The sequence below is a fragment of the Pomacea canaliculata genome, linkage group LG11, assembly GCF_003073045.1.
Source record: "Pomacea canaliculata isolate SZHN2017 linkage group LG11, ASM307304v1, whole genome shotgun sequence".
In the NCBI taxonomy this organism is placed as follows: Eukaryota; Metazoa; Mollusca; class Gastropoda; order Architaenioglossa; family Ampullariidae; genus Pomacea; species Pomacea canaliculata.
Window position 1 is genome coordinate 18,509,391 of NC_037600.1, and position 12,693 is coordinate 18,522,083.

The 12,693-nt window shown below is 42.8% G+C and overlaps 2 protein-coding genes across 7 annotated transcripts in view; one reads left to right on the forward strand and one right to left on the reverse strand.

Annotated features, from left to right (window-relative positions):
- Positions 1 to 11,564, reverse strand: part of LOC112576142 (band 7 protein AAEL010189-like) — a 32,628-nt gene extending 21,064 nt beyond the window's left edge. The window contains exons 1-2 of one of the 6 annotated variants that reach the window (XM_025258411.1): positions 11,214 to 11,564; positions 908 to 976 (exon numbers count right to left, since the gene is read on the reverse strand). In XM_025258411.1, coding sequence (XP_025114196.1) covers positions 908 to 976; positions 11,214 to 11,262 — 118 coding nt within the window. In that variant the 5' untranslated portion in view covers positions 11,263 to 11,564. Of the gene's footprint in view, positions 1 to 907; positions 977 to 3,460; positions 3,740 to 8,860; positions 9,037 to 11,213 lie in introns of those variants that run through there. The other 5 variants (XM_025258412.1, XM_025258410.1, XM_025258415.1 and 2 more) reach the window with 5 other exon arrangements.
- On the forward strand, positions 925 to 2,987 carry LOC112576144. The gene is made up of 2 exons (XM_025258419.1): positions 925 to 1,021; positions 1,525 to 2,987. The coding sequence occupies exons 1-2, from the start codon at positions 936 to 938 to the stop codon at positions 1,910 to 1,912; spliced, it is 474 nt and encodes a 157-aa protein (XP_025114204.1). The 5' UTR covers positions 925 to 935; the 3' UTR covers positions 1,913 to 2,987.
- Positions 11,565 to 12,693: the final 1,129 nt, after the last annotated feature.

A 12,693-nucleotide genomic window follows, 5' to 3' on the forward strand; every position in this document is an offset into this window, starting at 1 on the left:
TCAAACCACAATCACTAAGGACTGACAGGATCAAGTATTTCTATAAAATTAAGATAGCAAGATATTCATTGAAGTATTTATTAAGATGTTTATAAGATCAATAAGAAAGTCAACAGAAGCGAGTGTCAGGGAATTTGTTAACATTCCGCAGACTTGCCATCTGAGCAAGGAAAATAAAATAAACTTTTTCTCTAAAGACTTCCTCAGCTACAAGCCAACAAAACGACTGAAAACAGTAGGAATAAATGTTTCGCTTCTATATTTGAAAAAAATATTTCATTCAATATTTTGTGTTTGCTGTTCTTTGTTTGACACCATTCTCCATATCACTGACATCTCTGTCTGCGAGAAGAGCGCGTGGCGGCTACAAGATATTGCCCGACCATATGATGTCCTGAGTAACCATGGCAACGGACCAGTCTGTGGACACAGCTCTTCTAACGCTTGTATGAGAGTTTTACAACTGCAATCTGCTGGAAATTGGGTTTCTATTCTCAACAAGTATTTACTCGTTTATTGTTGGAATATTAAAACTGGTATTATTTTATGGAATTGTATGTATAAACCTTACAGTAATTATTTTAATGAGATGAAGACAGTAATTCACATGTTGTCACATGATCTCAAATAATCGAATTCTTTCAAGAATCGTTAAATTTACTGTTTGTTCTTGTAGATCATATGTAAACTGTGCTATGAGTGTGACTAACGAACTACAGGACTAACCCAAACCCTAATAAGAAATAATCAAATGCATAGCATCAAAGAAAATTAGAATAAGTTATTGTCAGGAGGAAAAAGCAAATCAAAGAAGATGAAATGGCACACCAGCAAGTTGGATTAATATGTTATAAATATGAATTTCTGGCTACAATATTTGTATTAAAAAAAAAAAAAACACTGTTACCATCCTTAGACTTCACCACCACATCGAAATGCATGGCGTCCGACGAATGGCTTCTGCTCGCCGGTTCAACTGTGAGCAAGAAAGTAAGCTGAGTATTCAGAAAACAACCATTTGGTAAGTCATTGCACAAACTTCCCTTGCTTCCTGTTTGACTATTGTCTGCTCGTGTGGCCACCAACAAAAGTAATTTATTTTAACTAAAAAGTCCTAAAGTTTCTAAACACCTACACTGGTCAGATGATGGGGAGAACCTACATACCCAGCAGCAACATCATAGCCAGCTTTAAAAAATTTAATACAGCTTTAATTAAAAAAGTCATAAAGTGTCATTTATGCCAGTTCACACAAGTGCAATATATTTGGATCCTAGGTCATAGCGCATCGAGAATTCTTTGAAATAATGTGATATAAAGCCAAGGTTTGGAAATGATGCTTTAACAGAATTAATAGCGATTGATTAAAAAAGTTATAAGATAATCGGTAGTAACAAAGAACCTGCATCAATGGCGTCCCTTAGTTGATAATTATTATCTAGAAACGATTTTTCATGGGCCTTGTTTGTAACATCCGAACAGGTTATGAAGAGAATAGCCTTTCATTCTATTTCTTTTTTACAGGACTTTGTTAAAAGCCTCCATCAAGAGAGAGCTAGAAGTGTTCCAAGTGAAGTGTTTACGGCGCATGATAAAGATCTTCTGGCCTAACACCATCTGGCCTAACACCATCTCGAATGAAGAGCAGGGAGACAGGGCAGGGACCTGCACCTTAACAGAAACAATCCAACAGGTGCGCTGGCGATGTGTGCCGCATGCCTCCAAACTCAACTCCAGAGCAGCCCTGCGATGGACACCACAGAGAAGGAGGAACAGAGGGAGGAGGACCGTCGAGAAGGACCTCAAGAGCAGAGACCTATCACTCCAGACAGCCCCCAGAGCAACAACAGACAGAACCAGAAGGAGGTCTCTTGTTGTCGCCTCACGTGCCACACGGCACAGAGAAGACTGAAGCAACTTCCGCTTTCTTTGCAAAAGCCACACGGCCATCGACTTCTATGATCTCCATGGAGTCTGTGCACAGGACAGTAAGCCTGTGGGAACAGTATACACCTGTCATGATAGCTGAAAATAGCCAAAAGAAACCTGAGACCAGATCAGGTGAATATTGGCTTCCTTCAAACTCAAGATACGTCTAGTCAGTGATGTATGGCTGTAGGAAAACCTTGAACCATTACAAAGCACCCTCACGGAAAATGTCAATATGTCAACATCAGCCATTGACAGTAATTCTATACACACGCTCGCGCGCACGCACGGATAGACACATGGGAATCCAACAAAGAATAAATTCTCCTAACTGGAATTGTTGGCACAGAATAATATACCATAATTTATATTACCAAGCACATAAGCTAGCAAACAGTGACGATTTATTCCTGTTAGTCGCGATCTCATCCTCGAAAAAAGCAGTATTAGTGATGAATGTGGTGCTTTAATTCGCCGGCATTGCGGATCTGATTTCTCATGAATAATTTACCAACTGAAGATGTCTTTTGGGCTCGAAACACTACAGTGTATGTGACAACACTGAATAATGAATTAAGAACTATTTTTGTGTGGATTAATCTCTATAACAGCTTTGTAAAACCAACATCCGAACATATCTGTGAACTTACTGTAAACAAAAGTGAGCTGCAAACATTTGTGTCGGATTAAACGGGGTGGGGCAGTGGGGTGTATTTTATGCCGAACCAGCAACTAAGATTATATCATGGTAAGGCAGTCAGCCCTGTAAACAGATGCTACAAGAAAGTACAGACGAGAGTTGAATCCAGGACAGTCAATCCTCACTGTGTTGGTGACAGGCGCTAACCGGTGCACCAACGGACCGATCGTTGAACAAACGATATGGATTTGTACATAAACACTGAGTGTGTGGACTTATATATCATAAAGTGTTGACAATTGGCTGCTCACCAAGCTGACCTCAGTCCCTATACTGTAGCCGCAGTAGCTTCTGAAGGGGGTTATTTATTAAATTTCTCGAAAACCGTTTAACATTTTGCGACTTTGAGTTTCAGGAGTCAATCAGTGATAATGAATGGCATATTTAAAACGCAGTATGCTTTGAAAAATTCCAAGCCGACCATGACTTGAGTATGCTGAGAAAAAGAGACACCTGTCCAACCGCATGCGCGCGCAGACAGAATCTTTCTTTCTCTCTCTCTGAAGACTGCGTTTGCAAAATACTCAACCCATCACGTGGACACACAGGCTCCAAGTCAATCAAGTCATTAAAACAAACTGAGAAGTTGGACATCTTGACATCAACCTTTAGCGAAACTACAGGTGGCCAGTGAACAGTGAAAATGTTTATAAAAACAGCCATTTGTCATAACCTGACTGGAGTACACAACATCAGAATGCATATTGACTGGAGTAGTATAGCATCAGACTGTACACAGCAACAGTGTTGTTTGTCCTACCTTGACCGGAGTACTATAACATTAGACTGCATGCAACAACAGAGTTGTGTGCCCAACTGTCATTTCCCTACCTTGCCCGGAGTAATATCCTGACGATGTAGCCTTAGCCGCCTGATCTTCACGCCTGACTGGTTGTGTCTCCATTTTCACGTAGTTTGATGCCATATGGCGCACACTTTAGGCTTTAAATATCCCAATACTACAAGGATATACAGCTGTCACTCATTACCACACCACAAAGACTATATGTTAATAAATAGTCACAGGACTGCCCCGCCCACCGATGACAAGTGTCTCACGGGACCACAGTGTTGCAATACTGTCTTATCTGAGATGTCTTGCCTCTAAAAGTTGTGGTTGTAGTAAACAACTAGTCACAGGAATTCCTTACAGTGTATAAATAGCCTGTTGCTGGCCTCAATCGTCTCCACATGACACTGGTGTGTGGAAACTAGTGTAGCTGCACACCTAGTAGGTCACAGGATCACACTTGATGTGTCTTAATAAGACAGGCAATTTCAAAATACACCGTCGTCTAGCAATGCCCAACCATATCTTATCTATTTTATTTTCACTTGGTTGGTCCACGATAATTAGCGTCAGCCACTTCCCTTAATCAGTTGAACCAGGTGTGTGGGAGATTAATTTTGAAAGGATGGAAGTGAACTACCTGGTTATCACACTAGTCATGGATTGTGTATGCACTGTAACACACACATACACATATATATTATCTATCTGTCATTTTATTCCGTTATAAACATCTTAAACTTGGTTCAGTTACTGCGTTGAACCATGATGCTGTTCACTGGTGTCCTATATGAAACACGATTTAATGCTGTTCATTAGTGTTTTGTACAGCTTACGGTTTTATATCGGATTCTTACTGTTTGCTTGCAGGTATCTTTCAGTAATAGTTTGTTTCCCCCTTCTATGAAGTTCTGTTTCTAAAACAATGCCACATGCTATGTTCACCACCACCACCCCACACATACACTCCCATTCAACCACTACATGCATTTCTTTCATGCGCAATTTACAATAAAGTGCTGTGATAGTGCTTGAGCAACATGGTGGGTAGTTGAATGGGTGTCTGAGCAGGTTTGGACAGTTCAACGGGTGAGCATCGTATTAACTTACAGCATTGTGCAAGTCTACAGCCCAGTAAAGGCAGTGGCGTAGGAACCAGGGGGGCAGCGGGGGCAGCCGCCCCCCCAAGGAAAATACAGGGGGGGCAGGAATATCCTTTTGCCCCCCCCAATATTTGAGACGTAATTCTCACAAAGAGCAAAGAACTGAAGAAAGGTAGGGGAACGTAGAGAGGAGACGGTCATCACCGTCACAAAAGCGGGCCCTGAGGCAAGTGGAGGCTCTAACACCTCTGACGATCAGATCGGGGACAGTCCGTTGGTATTGTTTGCCATGCTAATTGCAGGCTGTGTTGAAGCCTGAGCGAAGAAAGCAGGCGGACAGTACATCGGTACATCGAGTGTGGTCTCCCTCCCCCCTCCCCCATAATGCGACGCCTTTTCTTTGGCGGTTTTCCTTTGACCAACATCAAACATCCCCCACCGACTCGCTGTCGCCCTAGAATTATCTGCTATCGCTTACAACCAAAAGGGGCCGCACTGGCCATGGGGAACACAGAAAGCCAGTAACGAATTGTTGCATACCAATACCCCAGTCTTGCCAATCAGACAGGAACCCTCACACTTTGTGAAAAGCTAGCGAAACACGAGGACTGCCATCTTACTAGACACCAACGGTTTAGTGCGAATTGACGGCTTTGACTTCACCTAAGTAAGGCAAAGACTCTGAGTCCCTATATTGGTAGTTTTCTTTAGAGACAGAGAGACTGGTATTATTGCTATCTACGACTCAGGGGGAAGTGCATAAGTAACATTTCTAAAACTACACAAGGGCACTCTTTTATCATCAACGACTGTGGCTGGTACTCAACATAAGTTATCTGTGTTATACTGTTTGGTTTGTATATATGTGTCCGTGTTTTGGTAGATGGCCATAGAACGTGTCGCATCGCTGGCTCAGCACCGTCGGGTAGCGGAGCGAGGAAGGGGCTGGTCCTGCGGCCATTCCCACCCTAGTTTCGTCCCCTGGCCACGGTGGTCTGGCCAGTTTATGGCCCTTAATTATAGGGTAGCCTTGCGTCCCTTCCTCTCTGGTCTCTTTGATTCTCTTTGGGGTGGATGAGGCTATTTTCCCAGGGTGTGCGGACACCAAGTTCAGGTATAGGGCTGTGTCTCTTTGTAACGTGGATTATCTCGCGGACGCTGGTCCCTGTGGGTAGGGAAAGGTTCTGGAGGTTTCTCGAAGCCTATAGAAACCTGCCACACAGGACTGGGAGGACGGCGGAGTTTTTGCGGTGGTGGAGAGACCTGTGCCCGTCTCTGGGAGTAGTCGGGGGTTTGCCACGTGCTGTGTGTACTGTCGCTGGAACTGGCGTGGTGTCTAGAAGAGGGTTCCAGCAACCAGCGTATTTTCCCCGCGTTTGTTGTGAGATAGAACAAAGCGTGTCACGAGCCGTTGGGTGAGTAGGCTTAATTAATCTTTACCTTTGTTTTTCCACGCAGTTTTTCTGCCTTAAAACAAACAAAAACATACCTGAGAAGTTCCATGACACAAACGCGCTTGAATAACTGTCTCATTATGCATGTATTTAAAGAGAGGGTTGATCTGCAATGGAGTTCATTAATAGAAATCACAGAAGACGCAGTTTTTTTGGCACACTGACTTGCCAACCTTGATTAATATGATTTATATGATTATAACGTTTATCACATTTTTTGTGAATGCGTTGGCCGGGGAGTCATTCTTTAATTTGTTTTTTCTTATTTAATGCTGCTTTGCCTTTTAACAATAAAGCAGCGTGTTGTGATGCTACCACTGTGTACGTGCGTGCGTGCAGTACCCCCCCCCCATCCTTTTTTACGTAATGTGCGAGTGCGAACGCCGTTCACTGTCAGCAGGGAGTTTGCCCCCCCCAACGCCGAACATCTTCCTACGCCACTGAAAGGGATTTGCGCCCACACACTGACACCATAAGATATTCATTTCATAGGCTGCCCACAATATCCCCTCCTATCACATGTGTGGTAGTTAAGGCTACCCCACGAGCCCACCCCTAGAGACCACTCTTACGCAATGTTTGTTTCATGGAACCTCGATACACAAGGATCATTTCTAATAAGTGCCCATTGGGACAGATAAATTTCTGAATATGCTACCTTATATGATTTTGTGACACAAATAAAGGCTCTTTTTAAAGCTAGTTTTGAGGTGTCATTCAGCATTACACAACCATCATGGACTAAAATTGTGTAATTTCTCATTCTTTTTTCGCAACCCACCCTAGAACAACTTTAATTCAGTGTTGAAAGGGAATATTTAACATGATTCCCGTGTATACTCACTGGGAGTCTCAGAGAGAGAGTTATTCTGGAGTGCTGACTGTGTGGTTGTATTTAACAGTTTTGCACTGGAACATGAGAGAGATCATGAAAAATCTCTCGCCAGTCCCCCAACACTTAGCTCGAATTGCACAGTGTTCAGATCCTGTGCCAGTCCAAGTGTCAGGTATGCGTGCATGTGTGGATTTTACCAGATGGTGGCGCTGTTTCAAGATAGTAAATGTCCCCGCCATCCTCTCTTCAAACCTCACACAATGTTAAAGTTAAGGAAAGGGGAAACTGTTTTTTTCTTAGCCGTCGGATCGTTTGATACTGTGTGCAACTTCACTGTGTGAAAAATTTTCGGCGCATTGAGCGTTTCTCAAGGATTCGCATTTTGCGCGTTACAAAACTCCTTCATTCATTCATTCATTCATTCAACTGTTCTAAGGTTAGAAACTTTTTATTGAATCTCTGCGCATGTTGTTGATGCATAGGTCCATGCAAAAAAAACCAAAACCAAAAAAAGCGGAAATGTCAGACAACACTCACAACAGTTAATATAATGGCTGAGCCATTCAGTAGAAGGGCTGGTTGGTTAACTGGTTTTAGTAGATTGGAAAATGTTTCCTCTTTGTAGTAATTTATATTACTGGAATGAAGAGGGATTGGTGAAATGGGGGTAAAATTAACCTTTCGGAACAGGTGTCATATGCCATATATCACATGTCAAGATGGGTGCCTAATGTTGAATGTGCCTAATCTGAACTAGGGACCTTACAGTCCACACTACAGTGACTTCAGCTACCAGACTTTACAATGCACACCAAAATGACTTTAGCTACCAGACCTTACAGTGCACACTACCATGACTTTAGAACTGTGCTACCACATCGCCCTCATTTGGAAGGATGTGAGAATAACTTGCTGAAGCATCTTGTATGCTGACAGGGGAACAGGAGGCATGGTGGTGGCTTCTGCTTGAAGCTGACCCTTGAACATGGGATCTCTGCTCTACACCAATCAATCCCCACCTTCAAACCAGATGTACGCACCTGTCAGTAATACTTCAAGCCAGGTATACCCACGTATAGTAATACCAGGGCTTCTGCTTACGCAAAAAATTGCGTACAGTACGCATTAAAAGTTCGGAGGACCCCTTCAATTTTCGTCAATGGGTTCCCCTTCAAATTTGGGTGAAGAACAGGGACCCCTTAAAAATCTGATGAAGGGGTCCCTGGGACCCCAAAGAATTTAGCCTAAGCAGAAGCCCTGGTAATACCTCAAATATCAGAAGGATTCTTACTGTCTCAAGTGTCAGTAATACAAGGAGGTACCCAGACAGTACAAAGTGTCAGTAATATCTAAAGGGTTGGGTTCCTGAATGAACTGTAAGCAGTACTGAGGAAACAATCCATGAATTAGAACAGATATAAATAAAGTTAACTTACACAGTGCCATATCACAGCCATATGGGTAACCTCATGGCACTTTCCAACACACATACAGCAAGCTTAAGGCGTTGTCAATAGAGTGCCAAATGAGATATGTAAGATATGATGAAAGATATGTATGAAGCCAGCAGTTGCTCCCAGCACGCTCACTTCACTTGAAAAACTGTAATGCAGGCTACAGATGTTCCAATCCATATCACAGTTTCTGTGAATGTTTTCATGCGCAAACTATAAAAGTCTGACACTATTTATTAGGGAGCATGCAAGCCTTAAGCGCCTTAAGCTTCAATAACACGACACGAGCACCAAACATCAACTGTTGTAATACAATAATTACAGTGTAATGCAACGTGTAACACACACATGCCAGTCAACAAGCGTCATCCTAGCAATACTCCAACAGTGAGCATACTCCAATGTCTACACCAAATCCCAATTCCAAGCCTAGCAATTTTCAGTGAAATTAAAGTACAAAACTTTGCTGGAGAAAGAATTAGCTGTTACAGTTCACAGCATCCACACACACATCACACACTGCTCGGCCTTGCGCGCCAAAGGTCAAGGCTACGCATCTCGCGAAATTTGTCGAAACATCAAATATTTTCCTTACCTTGATCCCCAGACGTATCTTTAGCACTCATATCTTATCTATATATCTCGATATGCAACTTGGGAGATGAAAAATTAACTGAAAACTGACGATGCTCGCAAACGATTGACTGTCGTCTGCGGTTGCCAGGCGATAGGTCGCGCGCAGGGATATGGCTGACTGCTGGCTGTGTTTACATGCCGGGCCTGATCGCTCGCTGTTTCTGTGCCAGTTGAGCAATGCTGCCGGGGACCATTTCAAAAGATTGTCGGTGTTGTTGCGAGAAGGGAGAGGCGGCCACGTCGATGGCTCTCTTTCTCTCGGTCATGCACTATATTTGTCTTCACGCGCACGTTCTTTGTGGTAGAAGGAGAAAGACGTCTGCAGGGTGTTGAAATCTACCCACAGGTAGGTAGGGTTAACAAGGATCGACACACACACACAGGTAGACATCTGCAGGGTGTTGAAATCTACCCACAGGTAGGGTTAACAAGGATCGACACACACACACAGGTAGACATCTGTAGGGTGTTGAAACATACCCGGGCCACAGGTAAGGTTAACAAGGATCGACACACAAGGGTACACAACCCCCAGGCCTCCTGTAAAAGTGTCTACTTATAGACTTATAATCCAGTTTAGTATTATAGACTTACAGACGTGTATACAGACAAATCTGATCACAACCATTCATTGGTGAAAAATCCATAATCAGCAGGTAATTCGAATTAGGTCGTAGGTGCAGCCACTGTATTTCATGAAACATTACAAAGCCAAGACACCTACAGGACACAAATAGACTACACTGGAATGTGTAGAATGCAGTGTTACATGATGATGTGGGCATTCTCATAAAGGTGCACGGCATTTAAGGTATTTAAGAAATTTACAGTTTGTACCCTGATAGCATTTAAACATCTTATAAACGGTTACAAAGGTTTCTCTACCAAACGTTTATAAAATGTTTGAATGCTATATGGGTAATTAATCAGTCTTTCAAAAGGGTCAGTACTGTTGTATCAGATTCAATTTCCCCAAATTCGTGAAATTTGATTTGTCAAGTATATTGAAGAAAAGACCTAATTAAATACAGATGACCAGACATAAGTTTATGCTGATTTTAAGATTAAGGTTTTAGGTATACAGAGTTGCGTGCGTGTTGTTTCGGCAGGGTAAAATATAAATACAGCAGTGTGCGACGATGTATGTGTGGGGTGGGTGTGTGGAATATATATTTCTAGTTAAGAATTATGCGAAATTCCATCGTTTAATCAATCCTCACAAAATGTAGCAGGAATATTCTTTTCGTATTCATCTCTAAGGAAAGGTTGCCTAGTGTTTGGTTTGTGTATGTTGCTTCCGATCATGTTTACTTCAAATGAGTATTTCATCCATGCTTTGAAGAGCAAAGTTTGACAATGTAGTAAATTAAGAGAAAATCCAATGACAGCAAAAGCAAGAGAGAGAGAGAATGAGGGAGCGAGAGTCGCTGGCAACATTCCTTTCACGGGATAATGATTTTCTGTAATTACAGGTCTAAGCAGTATAATCTGGAATTAGTAGCATAATTAAGAACAATAGTGCTTTAAGGGAAGATTACTACACTGTTTTGGAGAGAATTTCTCAATATAACGAGGTGAAGGACTGTTGTATGAGAGTAAGGGCGAGAGACGAAAGTGATTTGACAGACGGGAGAGGTCAAGAGTGCAGGAAAGGAGTGAGGAGAGGGGGAGATATATATATAAAGCCGAGCTAACGCTTTCTTTCCGGATTAACTTGCGCAACAAGGCGGCGACAATGGTTTGTGTGTGAGAGAGAGAGAAATCCAACTGGCGTACATAGCAACTATATAAATAGAATGTCTTGTGTCCCAGCACTAGATATGTCGTTTCTCTACCTCTCCATTTCCCACCCACAGATTCCTTATTATGTTACATTTCTTTCTTCGTCACTGAAGTTTTTAATCATGCCCCATACATGTACTGAGGTCGGGACATGCAGCAACAAGAAGGTTGAAGTAAGTGAAGGAGGGAGCAAAATATGTGTGGGTGGGACAGGGCCGCCGAAAGCCAGTTTGGGCCCCCGGGACAAACGATCTTTCCGAGTCCCTTGCATTAATCATTAATTATAATACTTTTACATTCCACCATAACACAAACCTGTGTTGAGATTACTTTGGGCTTTCCTCGTCTGCTTCCACACCTACCTTCCTTACCTCAACACAGCTCTGGCAAAATCTCTTTACAGCTCGATATAAACAAATCTCTTGACGGATATAATATCTCTCTACAGCTCTACAGATGTCTATACAGGTAGTTGACCTGCTCAAAGCCAGGTGAATGGCGAGTTGTGGAAAGAGTGTAGCACCACTTACCGTCCCTGCTGGATTTTCTGTTCGGCGCGTTGTTCATTTCCCTCGACATCAGGACTGCAGATGGAGGCAGCGGACACGCTTGACTTGCTTTCCGAATGTGTTTGTCACCTGTGGCACCTACAGAGGTATGTGTAGCAGGTGTGCAAACGTGCGCCTTGACTGTCACAAGTCGACTAACAGCTCCAACTATATAGGCTGGTGTGTCCGGGTCTCACCTTTGCTATGCAGCACACCCCCAAGACATGGCGGGCCTTATAAATACTTGAATATGTAACTTCCGTCTTGCAGGCTAGCAGGCAAGTGATTGAGAAATATCGGTCACTGGCTACGCATCACATACAGCAGTGAGCACCCTGGGTAGGGTGGGCATGCTCTACAGGTTTGTGCACCCGGCGGCGAGACATTAAGGTAGTCGGCAGTAGTGACACCACAGTGCATAACATTAGTGACAGTAGTGTCAACAGCCTCTCTCGCTCACACACTAAAAAATGCCATCTAACCTACGAATGGACATTAAAACAAAAACAACTTAGCTTGGACAACCGGACATTAAAATAAGGAACAGCAGAGGAATGAACGCTTTCATATTTCTGCCTGATTTCAACCCTCTGTTATTCATCAAAGACCTACATGGCGATGAGAGAGCTGTGTACACTTTCATTTGTCATTCCAGTGGGTATTTTTACACATGCTCTTGTCGCTGGTTAAAGGGGGATTTTAAGAGTCACTTGTGTACCACTCCCACTCTATTGCAGGAGTGCAACAGGGGCAGGATTGCAAACATCGGTAAATCATTTCGTGTCTTCACAAAGAATTATCTCCCTGCTTATTCCCCCTTTGTTGTGGTTGGGCTTGTTGTCGTCAATGCACCTATTCACCCTCCTCATTCATCGATTGAGCAGTGTGATCGTCAGTGAGTCACGGTCTGACAGTCCTGCTCATAGAAATGACTAGACAGGCAACAAATGTGATTTATAATCATGGTTTGATGACAACTTGATTCCCTTTGGAGCGTCTGTCACCTTTCTGACCAAGCTGTTCAGTTATTGAACTAACATTTGTTGAACTCGTTCGAAAAAGAGGGATGACGGTTGGTTGGCTGTTTGAGTTTTAGGTCGTTAAAAGGAGAGATGAACGTTAGTCTCTGATCCATATAACACATAATAATAAAAAAATAATCATTTTCAACAGTTATAAAGAGTGGTTAATAGATAGTTGTACAATCCTCAGTTGGGTTAGCATGTTTTTCTAGCAAGAGTTCGTATTTTTTTACGTACATTAAGGTTCATGTAGGTCAAACTTATGAGCATTGCATTGGCTCTGCTGTGTTAGTGCAAGAAAAAAGCGCTCGTATAGTCCTAACCCTAGGGTGTAGCCAGAAATTCTAGACTGGTACACTACAGGTAGCTATGGACTGGTTACACTGGAGGTAGCTATAGTCAGATGGTTACTGTGGAGACAGGTACAGGAGGTGCAACCG

Excerpts from the sequence above, each read along its gene's own strand:
- LOC112576144 (XM_025258419.1), top strand. The coding sequence starts at position 936 with ATGCATGGCGTCCGACGAATGGCTTCTGCTCGCCGGTTCAACTGTGAG. Across the intron at positions 1,022-1,524 it reads ATTCAGAAAACAACCATTTG|GACTTTGTTAAAAGCCTCCA; the intron begins GTAAGTCATTGC and ends TCTTTTTTACAG.